This window comes from Calidris pugnax, unplaced genomic scaffold, assembly GCF_001431845.1.
Source record: "Calidris pugnax isolate Ruff unplaced genomic scaffold, ASM143184v1 scaffold44, whole genome shotgun sequence".
Classification (NCBI taxonomy): domain Eukaryota; kingdom Metazoa; phylum Chordata; class Aves; order Charadriiformes; family Scolopacidae; genus Calidris; species Calidris pugnax.
In genome coordinates this window covers 5201093-5213520 of record NW_015094506.1, presented here as the reverse complement: position 1 = coordinate 5213520, position 12428 = coordinate 5201093, and the positions used below count along the sequence as shown (strand labels likewise).

General features: G+C 45.8%; 1 protein-coding gene across 8 annotated transcripts in view; it reads right to left on the bottom strand.

Annotated features, from left to right (window-relative positions):
* Positions 1-12428, bottom strand: part of ZC3H7B (zinc finger CCCH-type containing 7B) — a 46183-nt gene that overhangs the window by 32520 nt on the left and 1235 nt on the right. For 6 of the 8 annotated variants that reach the window (XM_014963934.1, XM_014963937.1, XM_014963940.1 and 3 more), the window contains exons 2-7: positions 6599-6659; positions 4661-4694; positions 4075-4272; positions 3030-3188; positions 2036-2116; positions 535-594 (exon numbers count right to left, since the gene is read on the bottom strand). In XM_014963934.1, coding sequence (XP_014819420.1) covers positions 535-594; positions 2036-2116; positions 3030-3188; positions 4075-4272; positions 4661-4694; positions 6599-6651 — 585 coding nt within the window. In that variant the 5' untranslated portion in view covers positions 6652-6659. The remainder of the gene's footprint in view (positions 1-534; positions 595-2035; positions 2117-3029; positions 3189-4074; positions 4273-4660; positions 4695-6598; positions 6660-12428) is intronic. The other 2 variants (XM_014963935.1, XM_014963942.1) reach the window with 1 other exon arrangement.

The following is a 12428-nucleotide window of genomic DNA, read 5'->3' as shown; positions in this document are numbered from 1 at the left end:
ACGTTTCTGGGTTGGTGTTTTTTTGGCTAGTTGTGGAACAAGGAAATGAGCAATTTCTTATATTTTAACTTAGTATTTGTACAGTGCCCTGCCCAAGCTGGATCTCCCAGGTGACAGGACAATACAAAGAATACATAAATTGTGTATGTACCTTGCTCAGTACATCGCATGCCCATGACTCAATTTTGTATGTTTCTTCAGCAGTTGCACTTTCTGAATTTTACTTAGTGTTGCCCTAACTATGTAAAAACTTGAAAATGAAAACGTATTTAAAATGCAAGAGAACGCAAACATTCACAATAACTAAGAAAAATAACTCATCTTCAATGATCTAATTACTGACATCAAAATTGTTTTCACTAGAAATATTTTAAAAGACATTGATTTCCTTGGCAATATTCCTTAAAAGCTGAAAACACTAATTAATGCATTTAAATCATAAAAGAGAGTCATACATTTGCATGTAAATAAAACTGCAAAGCATTCTAGTAGCACAATTCATGAACAGCAACAATCAGCGGACGCAAACTCTACCTGGTTTGACAAATTGATTGACGTGCCATTACTGAGTAGCGAGAATGTTTCCAATTCCTGCTGCAAGAAAGAGAGAGGTCTTAGAACAGAGACAGCCCATGAACGCTCGTAAACTAGGTAAACCTGGGTTACAATACAGTTTCCTTCCAGGCACTGCCCATAAACGAAAGCCACACAAAAGACATACCACTGTGACACAAGGCTACGGTTTTCTGAAAACTGAAAAGACCATCTATTTGTTTTGGAGACCTCAGTGCAAAACACCCAACATCCAATACTCAATCAGGAAGCACAAAACTTATCTGAAGAACACAAGTTTTTGTCCTTTCATTAAGAAATTACTACTTTGGGAAGGCATCATGATGCTGCAAATGGAAGCTGGAAGTCAATGCAAGAGATAGCAACGTGTTATCAAAATACCGATCACTAAATTTCAAATAACAAAATGCATTTTGCAGTTTTTAATTTTTATTTCTCTAACATACATGTGGTTTAAGCCCATCACAGCCCATAACACGACAGCAGCAAAAAGGAGGCAAAGCCAACAGTGAGCAGCTACAAAGAGTATTTCCACGTAAAACTTCCCTTTCTTTGAGATAGAATCATTTTGGAGTGTTGAGAGCTGCTATAACATCAAGGATTGGGGTAGGCCAATCACATGTGAGGTTGGTGACAGAGAGGACTAAGATGCTACAGCCATACTTACCCCAAAAGCTCTCTGCAAACTGGATGCCCGCCAATCACGTTACTGGAGGTGGAACATGCTGGGCTGGGATACGAATGCAAGCCTAAACCTCGACTGCTAGCTCATGTTCCCTACTCCTGAAAACACATCCTGGGATTTTACGTGACCAAGGCAGCTTTATCCAAGAGTGCTAGCGGTGGCCTAACGCCCTCTAGCTCCATCCCAGGGTATACATTCAAACAGCAACAGTACTCCAAGCACAAGCACTTTCTTGTGGAGCCAGCTTATGTGTCCAGCCACTGGCATCATTCAATTGGACCCACGACTCACTTTTTGCTGCCTTCTTTCCTAGCATCTGCCCAGATGTGTATCTGTTGTTCTCCCAAAGCACAGGCGTCTCCCCCACCACAAAGAAAGCGTGCACCTGGATATGGGGCAGGAGCCCTTCATGACCCATCACACTACAAAGCCAGCCATGTCTCCAAGGCAGCAGAGGATCCCACCCTCCTCATTCCATGACAGGGAAAAGACTTGTGATGCCAAAACCTCCTTTGTCACGAGACCACATGTCCCTCTCCTCCAAAAACACAGGCTCCCAGTGCATTGGAGGCCTCTCCCGCAGAGCAGCAATGGGACTAGAAATGAATCAAGGTAAAGCAAGTCAGAGGGTCAGGACAAGGAGGACAGCCAGCAGCCTGCTAAAGGGATTGCAGGGTAGTGGACGCGTGTCCGTAACTGCAGAGCAGCACCTACCACTTTTGCAAAAGTAAATCTCAAGGAGCCAAGGAATAGTCTCTAAGAAAAAAGAAGTCATACCTGAGGTCTTTTGTATGCTTTTCGAACCCTCAGTCCCAGCTTCTGGGCAAGCTCCTGTCCCAGCTGCGTGACGCTTTCATCCTGGTGACAAAAACCATTGGCAGGACACTTTCAGTTTTGCCTTTGCAGTGCACACAATGAAATAAACAGGAATGCAGTTATCCACACTGGGCTGTGCCAAGAAGCCTCACTTTTAGACAGCAGCAGGTGGACAATTGTCAGAGAAGCCCTAGAAGAGTCCATGCAGACCTAAGTGCTCTTGTCATTCAGTCCTGCTGAGGTACTGATGTTGCACCTGGACCTCCCCCGACATCCTTTTGATGCTGCAGAAAATCAGAATCAAGCATCTGCCTCCCAGAAAGCACCCACTCTCTGAAGGCAGGGTTCACTAGATAAGCAGTGCTCACTAGAATCGCAGTCTGGTTTCCTGGTCAATATTTGGCTTAAAAGGGCACTCAACAACAGCATCGTCAGGAAAATATTCAGGGCCTAGTATATGCAGATGGTCCCTCTGAATGCAAAAATTCACACACCTGTGAAAAATAACTATGGCATGTGGTGTCATGAACACCTTCGCATGTCTGACAAGAAATAAAAAGCTCTATCAGCTTGCCTTAGCAATCCGTAAGTAAAACATGAGACATTTTTATCTAAAACAGGAAAAATATGCATGTTTTCCTTTCAGTGCTCCAGTTCCCATTTGTCCCATGCTCCTAGTTATTCCCATTAGATATACAAAACCAGCTAATTAAAAAAATCTCATGGCCTTAGTTCACATTTTATTTTGCTCTTCACAAACAGGTCACCAAATCTGCTGTTGCTAACCAGTGATGGTGACTTGGACTGAAGAGACACAGAATTTCTGGGCATAAGCACGTTCCCAGGAACAGACAAGCTTCCTCTACTACTGTCCTCTGGCCTCACACTAAGCATGTTACGGAGGAGGAAGGTGATGAGCCACAGAAATCAAGATGTTTGTGTGTCAAAAACTTACATGTGGGAGGGACAGCAAGCATCGACTATTGCACTCATAAGCTTCTTTGTGTCTTCCAAGTTCATTTAAGCAGCGGGCTTTACGGAAGAGGGCTCGGATGTTCTCCTTGTCAAGACTTAAAGCCTTCTCACTGTCTTCCAGTGCCTTCTCATACAACCCCTGCATGGAAGAGAACACCTCGAGTCAGCTGAGACACAGCAGGCTAAGCCCTCCTTCTGTGTGAATGTAAAATTTTTTATCTCTCAGCAGAAAATAGGAACATAAAAGGCAGTTGAAAATATATGTATTACCTCATGCACAGACCAGTGTACAAACACACAAAACCTACAGTAATAGAACATTTTGTTAAGTCTCACAAAACTCAAAATACTTTGAAGTCAGTGAATGCCAGAACTAAGGCTGCTCGAGCAATCTCATCTCGTCTCCCCCTCTACCCTGGGCATGCGACATTTGACAGTGTCTAATTATGTGACTGCTGGCTAATTTTGTTCATGGGACTCAGCCTCATTACGAACAGGATGGACCTGCTCTAGGGTTGTGCCTTAAAGGAAAGCTGTTAAGATTCCTTTGGAAAATGGAAGTATGCAGCCTTTTAGAGCCTAAGTATTGCAGAATCCTTTTCCATGTGTGCTCTGAAAGTTCCATCAAGACCCAAAGCCTTCTCACCATCTTCCAGTGCCTCACTTGAGAAGGCAGGAGCCTCCAGAGCAATACTCAGCCAGTATTCCAGAGAAATACTCAGTCAATACTGGAAGGCACTGGCTCTTTCCAATCTCCAGATTAACTCCTCACCAACATGGACCAGAACTGCATTCTCAGTACCTTAGTACTGGTCCCCTCTTCTTCACATCCTTTTTCTGGTCTCACAAGACACAGTGCAATAGTGGGGAGATACCACAGTTTTCTGTGTATCATCATCTCTTCCAGTGTTGAAGAAGAGAGCAGACAAAATCAAGTGAAACCCCTCGACATCTTTTCCAGCTGCATGACACTCCAACCATGATGTCCACCCAGGCCCCTGTGGATGACTGGGGAAGGCACTCACCATGGCAAAGTAGCAGGCAGCTCGGTTGACATGCAGCTTGCACAGGAGTTCCTTTGGGATGGTCACCTCATCGGAGGCTGCATAATCTGCCACATTCAGCCCTTCTACATACTGTACCAGCGAAAGCTTGAAATCCTTCTCTCGAAACAAATCATTGCCCTCTGCAAACAGGTTTCTCACCAGCTTCTGCAAAAAGGCCTGGGCAGCAGACAAAGAGCAAATAGACTGAAGTGGACATTCAAGAGACAGGAGAGGTCTCCCAATTTCCCATTCCTTGCCATAGGTTTTCGCAAACTTCCGGCCCACTGAGATTATTCTGCCTCCCCAGCCTCCTGTAAAAGACCAGTCTTTTGGTAAAGGAGAATAATCCAATCAAATCTCCTTTCTTCTTGAACACTCAAGTGTCTTCTCCTTTCCATGAAAGTTGTCATTGTCAGAACCTTAAAACTTTTAAGTTACAGACAAATTGTGACAGACCATCCCCCACTCTACACTTTTGGTATGTAAACTAATGACTTTGCAATGCAACAGAACAAATCTAGCTAACCAGCAGGTTCCCAACATCAGAAAACAAATTCTTCATTACCTCATAATCTTCTTGGCTTAGGGGTAATGTGGACCTGAAAAAAAGAAGAGAAAACACTCGTGAAACAGGCACTCATGCAAAAAAGGGCTTTTGTCTAATGAAAAAATCATCCTTCTGGTCCTGTGTTGAAGATCTCAGTGAGTTACTCAACACTTTATCCCTTCAAAGGCAGCTGGGGCAAAAAGAACACAATTAGGGAGCATTTCACTCAGTGATGGCCACAGTGGTGTCAAGAGATGTCAAAGGGATTTGAGACCAGAGGAATCTTATTCTCAGCTATTTTCTGCACATACATGATTCTCTGTAATGTGCCTTCAGACAGCCACCTAAAAAAAACATCTTTGAGAAAGTCCCATGAGAGATTGTCACAGAGAATACAAGCACATTTTAAGAGCATCTAGCTCTAATGAGAGGCACCAAACCCGCACTCCAAGACCTCCCCAAATCCTCTGTGAGGCCAAAGACATTCTGTGATAAATTAATCACTTTCCTCTTTCTTAATTTAGCCACATGCCTTTAGGTGTACACCACAAACAACACAGGCTGGGGAGGCCATTTAACTCCAGCTGTCTTGGTCGAGGCTGCCAGGCTGTGCCACAAAACCAGCAGTACTTGTGTGGGTAACACCTCCCCCACAATAGCATTGAGACTTAGGAAAAAAATTCCATTCTTCAAATCGGACCATCCAAGTCATCGAAGCTTGGTCTACATGTATTTATTTTTTCTCTTCAAGGAGAAAACAATAGGCTGTAGAGAAATTCTTAGCACCTTTCATAGCCCTCCTCACCTTTGAAATTCAATACTCCATACATGATCTTGCTGGTCAGAGAATAAACTTTTTTTTAGATGTCTTCTAATCTAATAATCATCTGCTCCTTAAAATTAATTACAGGAAATACCATGGCTCTGGAAGAAACATTCATTCTGCTTATAAAATTTGAGTACCCCTCTTCCACATCAAAACAAGCCAACAAATTACACTGTCCCTGATTCACACTTCAAGATACACTCCAGAAGCACGAACGACACCCTATATTTCTAAATTATTTTCACTCCAGGAATCTTGTCCATTTTTATAAATGTTACCAAAATAAACCTCACAACTGCCTCTCTGAAACTGGGTTATCAGCCCCATTTAGTCTCAGACTGGGGCAAAAACACCACTGCCATGCCACAGGATATAAATATGTAACATGGAAGATTTGGCTTTTTTTCCTACTGTAGATGCACAGATTTCAGCCATAATAACTGCAGGACTTAAAGCAGACCTTAAAAAAACCCCCAAACCAATCTGATTATAATCTTGCTACTTCCTTACTCACCATGGAACCTGGACCTGAGTCTGAGGCCTTTGCTAACTCAAACGCTGGACAGAAAAAAACACTACTGTACTTTACAAGAACGTACTTCGACTTGTAACTACTACATAAGCAACCACTTCAAGCTCTAGAAGGCCACATGATATTCACAGAAGAGTGACCCAAGGCAGCTACCAGGTTGGCAACTGTAAAAAGAGCCTAGGTGATCTATTTCTCCTTTAGGCACCGTGCAGGGTACCCGGCAAATCATCTACCTTGCTTTCCACACCTACAAGATAGAAACATTATCTCCCTTCCTAAGAAAGGTGGGATAACCTTGTTGAGAGAGCAGTTTGAGGTCTTCACTCTGAAGATGAAGGTTCAAGTACTACTAGCATTATGCTGACTACAAAGGTCAGTCTGGAACTGTAGTGGAGGGCAAAACCCAAGGCAATCAGAATGACAGAATTTCAAGTTTAGAGAGCTGGCAGGACAAGCAGCATCCTGAATAATTACAGTGAAAACCTTCAGGACCAATAACTCTTTCCCATGCAGCAGACCCAAATCAGTGAATCCTGCAATCCTCAATCGAAGACAACTGCCTCCAAAGCCACAGCAAACAATGAGGTTGTCCACTTACTGAATGAACTGAAGTCCTTTCTCTATTTCTTGTTTTCTCTTCTGTCTCTCCATTGTAGTTGCTGCAGAGGAAGAGGAAAAAGAAACAACATAAAATGAGTCATTTTAGGTCTTGCTGGCGATTAAGCAGCACAGTATTTTGTGTGTGCCTGAATTTACTACTAACAAAATGTACCAGACCAGATGCCCTGAACACCAGAGTCTATGATTTATCCACTCTGCAGATACAGAACAGCAAGCAGCTCACTACCAAGTTATCTGCTTTTTCTCACATGCCACCACCAGGATACACGGGCAAGGAAGAATTACTTCAATTTGAGCTCTCTGCTTAGGCTGCCAGTAAATAAAGCAATGGTAACCAACTGTTATCATGACTGCCTTCTAGGAAAGGGAAAAAAAATAAAAATCAACATTTCCCCTGCACTGGTAGTCATTTCAGGAATTTGTGCTGGGACCCTCCCATAACAGGCAATTCTGACCACTATTTATCTGGGCCAGCTTTAAACTGGTTTACTGCACAGTATACGAAAAAAGTAATCTATGTAAGGTGTCTGGAGACATATCACAGAGAGAGACATGAAGGAAGGAGATGGAATTGCTTGCTGTTGTCCACATAAAAGGGCAGCAATGAATCTATACAGTGGGAATTTTGTGCTGAAAATCAGCAGGCAAGAGCAGCAGAGATTCAGGAATGCTCCTTTGAAGACGGGACAGGACCCCATCCTGCAGTGTTTTAAATTGGGGTGGGTAGTGCCTGAGGAAGGCTCAAGAGAGAGTTATCCCCATTTAGTCAGGGACACAAATGGGCACAGTAACTTGTCTGAGTTTGACCAAATCCAGTTTGGGTCTCTGTGAGCACAGACAAACAAGTAGTACGATGGAACCATTTTGGAGCAATGTTCCTTTTCTCAACTAAAACAGGTTTTAATCACACCATTAGACACATGAGTATCATCCCCTGCAGTTTGGGGGCAAATCTTGGAACGGCTCCTCCCGGACCTCTTCCCAAGGTACGCAGGTCTGCCACACAGGAAAGGAATACAGAAGAGAAGGGATGTCACTCTGTGGCAAAATAAGAATTGCTGGCAACAGCAATTTTCCCAGCCTTGACATCAACCAGCTGTGATCACAAACAACACTCAGCATTTGAGGAACAGTAACTTGAGGACAAAGGCAGCAAGCACAGAAACACTGAGATGAGATGGAGCTGAAGACACTGTGCCCTCCCAACCTGGCATCACCTCTAAAGAGATCACGATAAAAACAAAAGTAATTCCTCTAACTCCATACTACAACAGCTCCCTTTTATATGAAGACCATCCCTATCATTCTAAGGTATCTTACAGGATCTTTAGCATGTTCAGTTTGGAACAGGATGAAGGGAATTTTAAGGTATGTGAAAATCAATCCTGACAACTCAGCAAGCCCTTATTGATTGTGCTTTCCACCATGCAAAATGTAGAAAAATTGATACCTGCCCTTTACCAAGAAGGAGAGCTGGAGGAAGGGGGAAAGGCAGGAGCAAGAGAAAGACCAGAAAGACAGTGGTAGCTAAAGGAAGCAAGAGCTTGAAAGTGACACTGTGCAGTTTCTAAGTCATCAGACATTAAATTTGAGAGCAATCTGGTCTGAGCAGCAGGTAGAAGATTTTAAGCAGCTGCATTTGGAATGGGATGGGAAGCACAGCAAGAAAGGAAAAGCCAGCAAACAAGCTGAGTGATGATCAGCATCTCTAGAAAGGCTTTTAACAGAAGCGATGGTGAAGAGCAGGTAGACTTGAGTACAACACCAACAGAAGGCCTGGAATGATTTATAAATAGCCTGGATAATGAGCAATCAGGAAGAAAGAAGGAAATTTAACAAGGAGACTGTAAGGTTAATATGATCACTAACACTACAGGCAGACCAGCTTGAGGGGTAGAAAAAAGAGACAGAGGCAATTCATTTGATATTTCTCCTTGCATGAAATTCTACAACGACAAAAGATGAGAGAACAGACAAGGTGAAGAGGAGCAGTAGGAACCATTTCCACATAGACAGCAGTGAAAGCCACAAAAGACCACAGAGCAACCCCAGAGCACTGGAGGAGAGAACTGCAAGGGCCATCAGAGACAAAAGCGGGTAAAGGGCCACCACGGTAACTGACAAGAGATAAATTGCAGGGGGAGAAGAGGAGTTAAAAGGTCAACCCTCATACAGGCTAATGGGGAAAAGGACAGGGAGGAAGGAGGAATTTCTAGCTGTCTGGGCCCTGAGTGCACTAACAGGCTTTAAATACCCCAAACAGCCTCATGTCACAACCCGACACGTTCTGCCCATGGTACAGGAGCTTCATTTAAGCTCAGGTCCAGGCATACTGCTTCATCTGAGCTATACTGTAGGTGTACCTGTCCTCAGTCCTATCTCCTGGCTAAACCTTGGACCTATACTGTAGGCAGCCTGTCTCCAGCCCTGTCTCTGGACCATCTCCTACTGCTGGACTCTATGGGTGGACCCTGAACACAATTCACCACCTCATCTTCTTTGGGACTGCTAATGGACCCTTGCTATCAGCATCTTGTTCTGCCTGCACTGTTCAGGTATGGTGGGACTGTATGCTACTTAGTGAGGGCACTGCTCGTGGTTGTCTTCACCTTTGGCTCCTAGCTTGTCCTCCTTGGAGGAGCAGCCCTGCTCTTGCTGCTCCTTGACATAAGCCACACTGAAGAGAACAAAAGTCAGGGAAGTGAAGCTGCAGCCTACAGATCTGATGAAAAGGGAGATTATTAGCAACTGTGAGGAGAGCAGCTGAATAGTGACTGGTCGTGACAAAGTCAATGGCTCCACTCCAAAAATGCTGTGGCACACCTTCACGATTGTGTATATCCACAAAACAGACTGCCACCTTTAAAAGCTTCTGATACACACAGCCTACTTCAACCTCTGCTTCTGAACTCAGCTCTTAAAATACTACTGCAAGGAGCAAAGAAGAGATCAGTACCTGCACGCCTAGCTACCCTGACCCTACTGCTAAAACATACCGCACAGCAGGATGTGGGCATGTGTTACAATGAGAACTGGTTACTGTTGCTTGCCCACAGAGAAGGGCATTCAAACATCCAAAAGCTGGAGTGGAGCCAAAGAACCACAGGGAAAGGCTCCAGAACGTCTCCTTCCTTGAGTTACCCAATTCTCCTTGTATCCTGGAGCTCCTCTTCTGTTTTTTCTCTCCTCAGCACCATTGCTACCGCATCCAACATGTGTATGTCCATCCTTGCCTCATGTGGATGGCTGACCAACTTACTATAAGTCCCACAATACTCAGATACAGTTTTGATCCTAGCTACAAAACCCTTGTAAAAAAAAAACCCTCTGTGCCCCACATGATGTTTACTTTCTGCAGTCCTACCCTCATCTTCCACAGTGAATGTTCTCCAACCCAAGACCTTCCTTTGCCTTCTTTAGACATAAACCACAGGCCTGATCTCCCCTCCTGACTGTTACTCCCTCACACTGCCCCATATTCCCCTCTCCTTGCAAGTGGGTGACCAGCCTCCACTGCTAAAGCTCCGTCACGCCTTCACGCTTATGTCACAACCTTGCACCTAAGACTCATCTCCTCGTGGCAACACCCTCAAAACGCGCACCACATGCTGCTGCCCTAACAACTTCTTTCACATCTCTCGGGAACAACCACCTTTCCCTTTCGATCTGACTCCACACCAGCAGCCTCCTCCACTCCTGGCAGACCTCTCCCCTGTCCTGTCTGCCTCGTCGCTCTTGGAGGCTACCATGCGGACTCCTCCTTTTGCTCCTCACACCTCCTGCCCTGCTACCTCCCTGGCAAACTCAGTTCACTTCTGCTTTCCCTCGTTCATTCCAGGCTCTTCGCCGTGTCTCATTCGACCCTTGGACCAAGATGCACACTCATTACGCGAGCAAACCCAACACACAGCGAGCCACCCCTACGTGCAACACTCCAGTTCTGCTGCACACCAATACCACGGCTGATGCATAATTAATTTTAAGCGCAGAGCCTGTTTAGCTTTTGTTTTCTCAGCCTTTCAAATATTTTTAGAAACACAGCGGAAAACATTTCATGAAGCAGTGTGCCTAAGTGTCCTTATTTTTTTTCCCCCCCACCAAATCTGTCTGTTCAGACTTGTCTGCTCAAATCACCAGCACAACTCAAATCCAGAGTATTTATATCCCCACTACAAAGCTCTTATCCTTTCAGTCCGGAGATGTTTATCCTTTCTGGTCCAGCATCTAGAGAGGACTTTATTCATAGCTTGTCAATGAGTTACAAACTATTTACCAGACAGAAATAAAATGCTGCAGATAGGCAAAATGGTTTTCTTGCCTTCAGGAGGAAGCAAGAGCCAGTAATCATGGTGACTCAATCATAAACTGGGTAGATAAGCTCTATGAGACACTACGAGGTGAATGGTAAGACTTCAATTTATCTTATCAAGGACCTGGGTTTTATTTCCAGCCCTGCCAGAGATGAATTTGGGCAAAGTTTTTCATACTGTGTTTCTGGGATGGCAATGAGTTCACACTTGACCGACTCCCAGGCTTTGACTGCAACATTTCAGACAGAAATAAGTGCACCAAGATATAAGTGGCAGGTTGTAGAGCTGAGACAGGAGCTCAGCCCCAGGGTCTGTGCACTCTCCTCCAGGCAAAAGGCTCTGGGATGTGCTAGCCTGCAAACATGGAGTCTTTCACTGGCTGCAGTTTGGCCACCTTGGTGGTGCAGCAGAAGGTGTAACCGGAGTCACATCAAGCAAAGGACAAGCCACACAGTCCACTACAAATATGGGCTTCAGCTCACTCCCATGGCTGATCCCTGCCATGCCCCACTCCCTGGGTTAGAACGCTGTCAGAGTCCCCACCACCACGCTGTGCTCTTTCTAACAATCCTGTCTCTCCAGGTGCTGGCCACCCCAAGGTGGCCGCTCTTCCACACCCCACTAGTCCCGCTCCTGCTTTGCAGCACCATCGGGGTGGCTGGCATCAGGGTGCCACCAGCTTCACCCAGCAATACCTCCAGGTGAGGTGGGAATGACTCCCTCACCCCCAGCTGAAAATAAAAGCATCAAACACATGTTTCCCCAGGAAGGGGATGGAGAAGGAGGCCAAAGCCTCTACAGACAACCCTGACCCCCATCACCCCATTTCCCACTCCCCCCATCACCGTATTTCCCACTCCCCCCCAGCCTCGCACTCCACACGTAACACCTCCATGTACCGTGGGCCACCCTTCTTCCTCCTATCCCTGCCCTCCAGGCCCTGCATTGCAGCCGGGGCATGAGGAGGGGGCAGTAGGGTGACTCTGCCCGTCCCTCGGCCATTTACTCTCGATTTCGTACCCAGCCATCCCTCCCTCCCCTGTTTCGCTTTAAAAATTAAATCCAGGGTCCGGTTCCCACACGGGTGGAGCGGGAGCCCCCGCTCACCTCCTTCCCCCACCCCCAGCACTAGGCCGCCAATCCCCGGCCTTGCCTAGCGGCCGCCGCGGACAAAGGCGCCATCTCGGCCGGCCACGGTGGAGAGGGGCCGGCGGCGCCTTCCGCACCCCCCACGGCTCGGCCGGTGGCCGGCATCCCAGCATCCCCCCCACCCCGGCGCTGCTTGGAGGGGTCTCCCTCGGCAGGAGATCTCCAGGCTTCCCCGGGAAAAAGGAAAACAAACCAAAACATACTCTTCCTCCTTTCCCCACCCCCCATCCGCTTAAATAAAAATCACACATCTCCAGGAGACTGGGAGGCGACTTTAAGGGAGAGAAAAAAAAAAAGAAAAAAAAAAAAAGAAAAAAAAAACCAAACAAAAAACCCCCCCCCCCCACC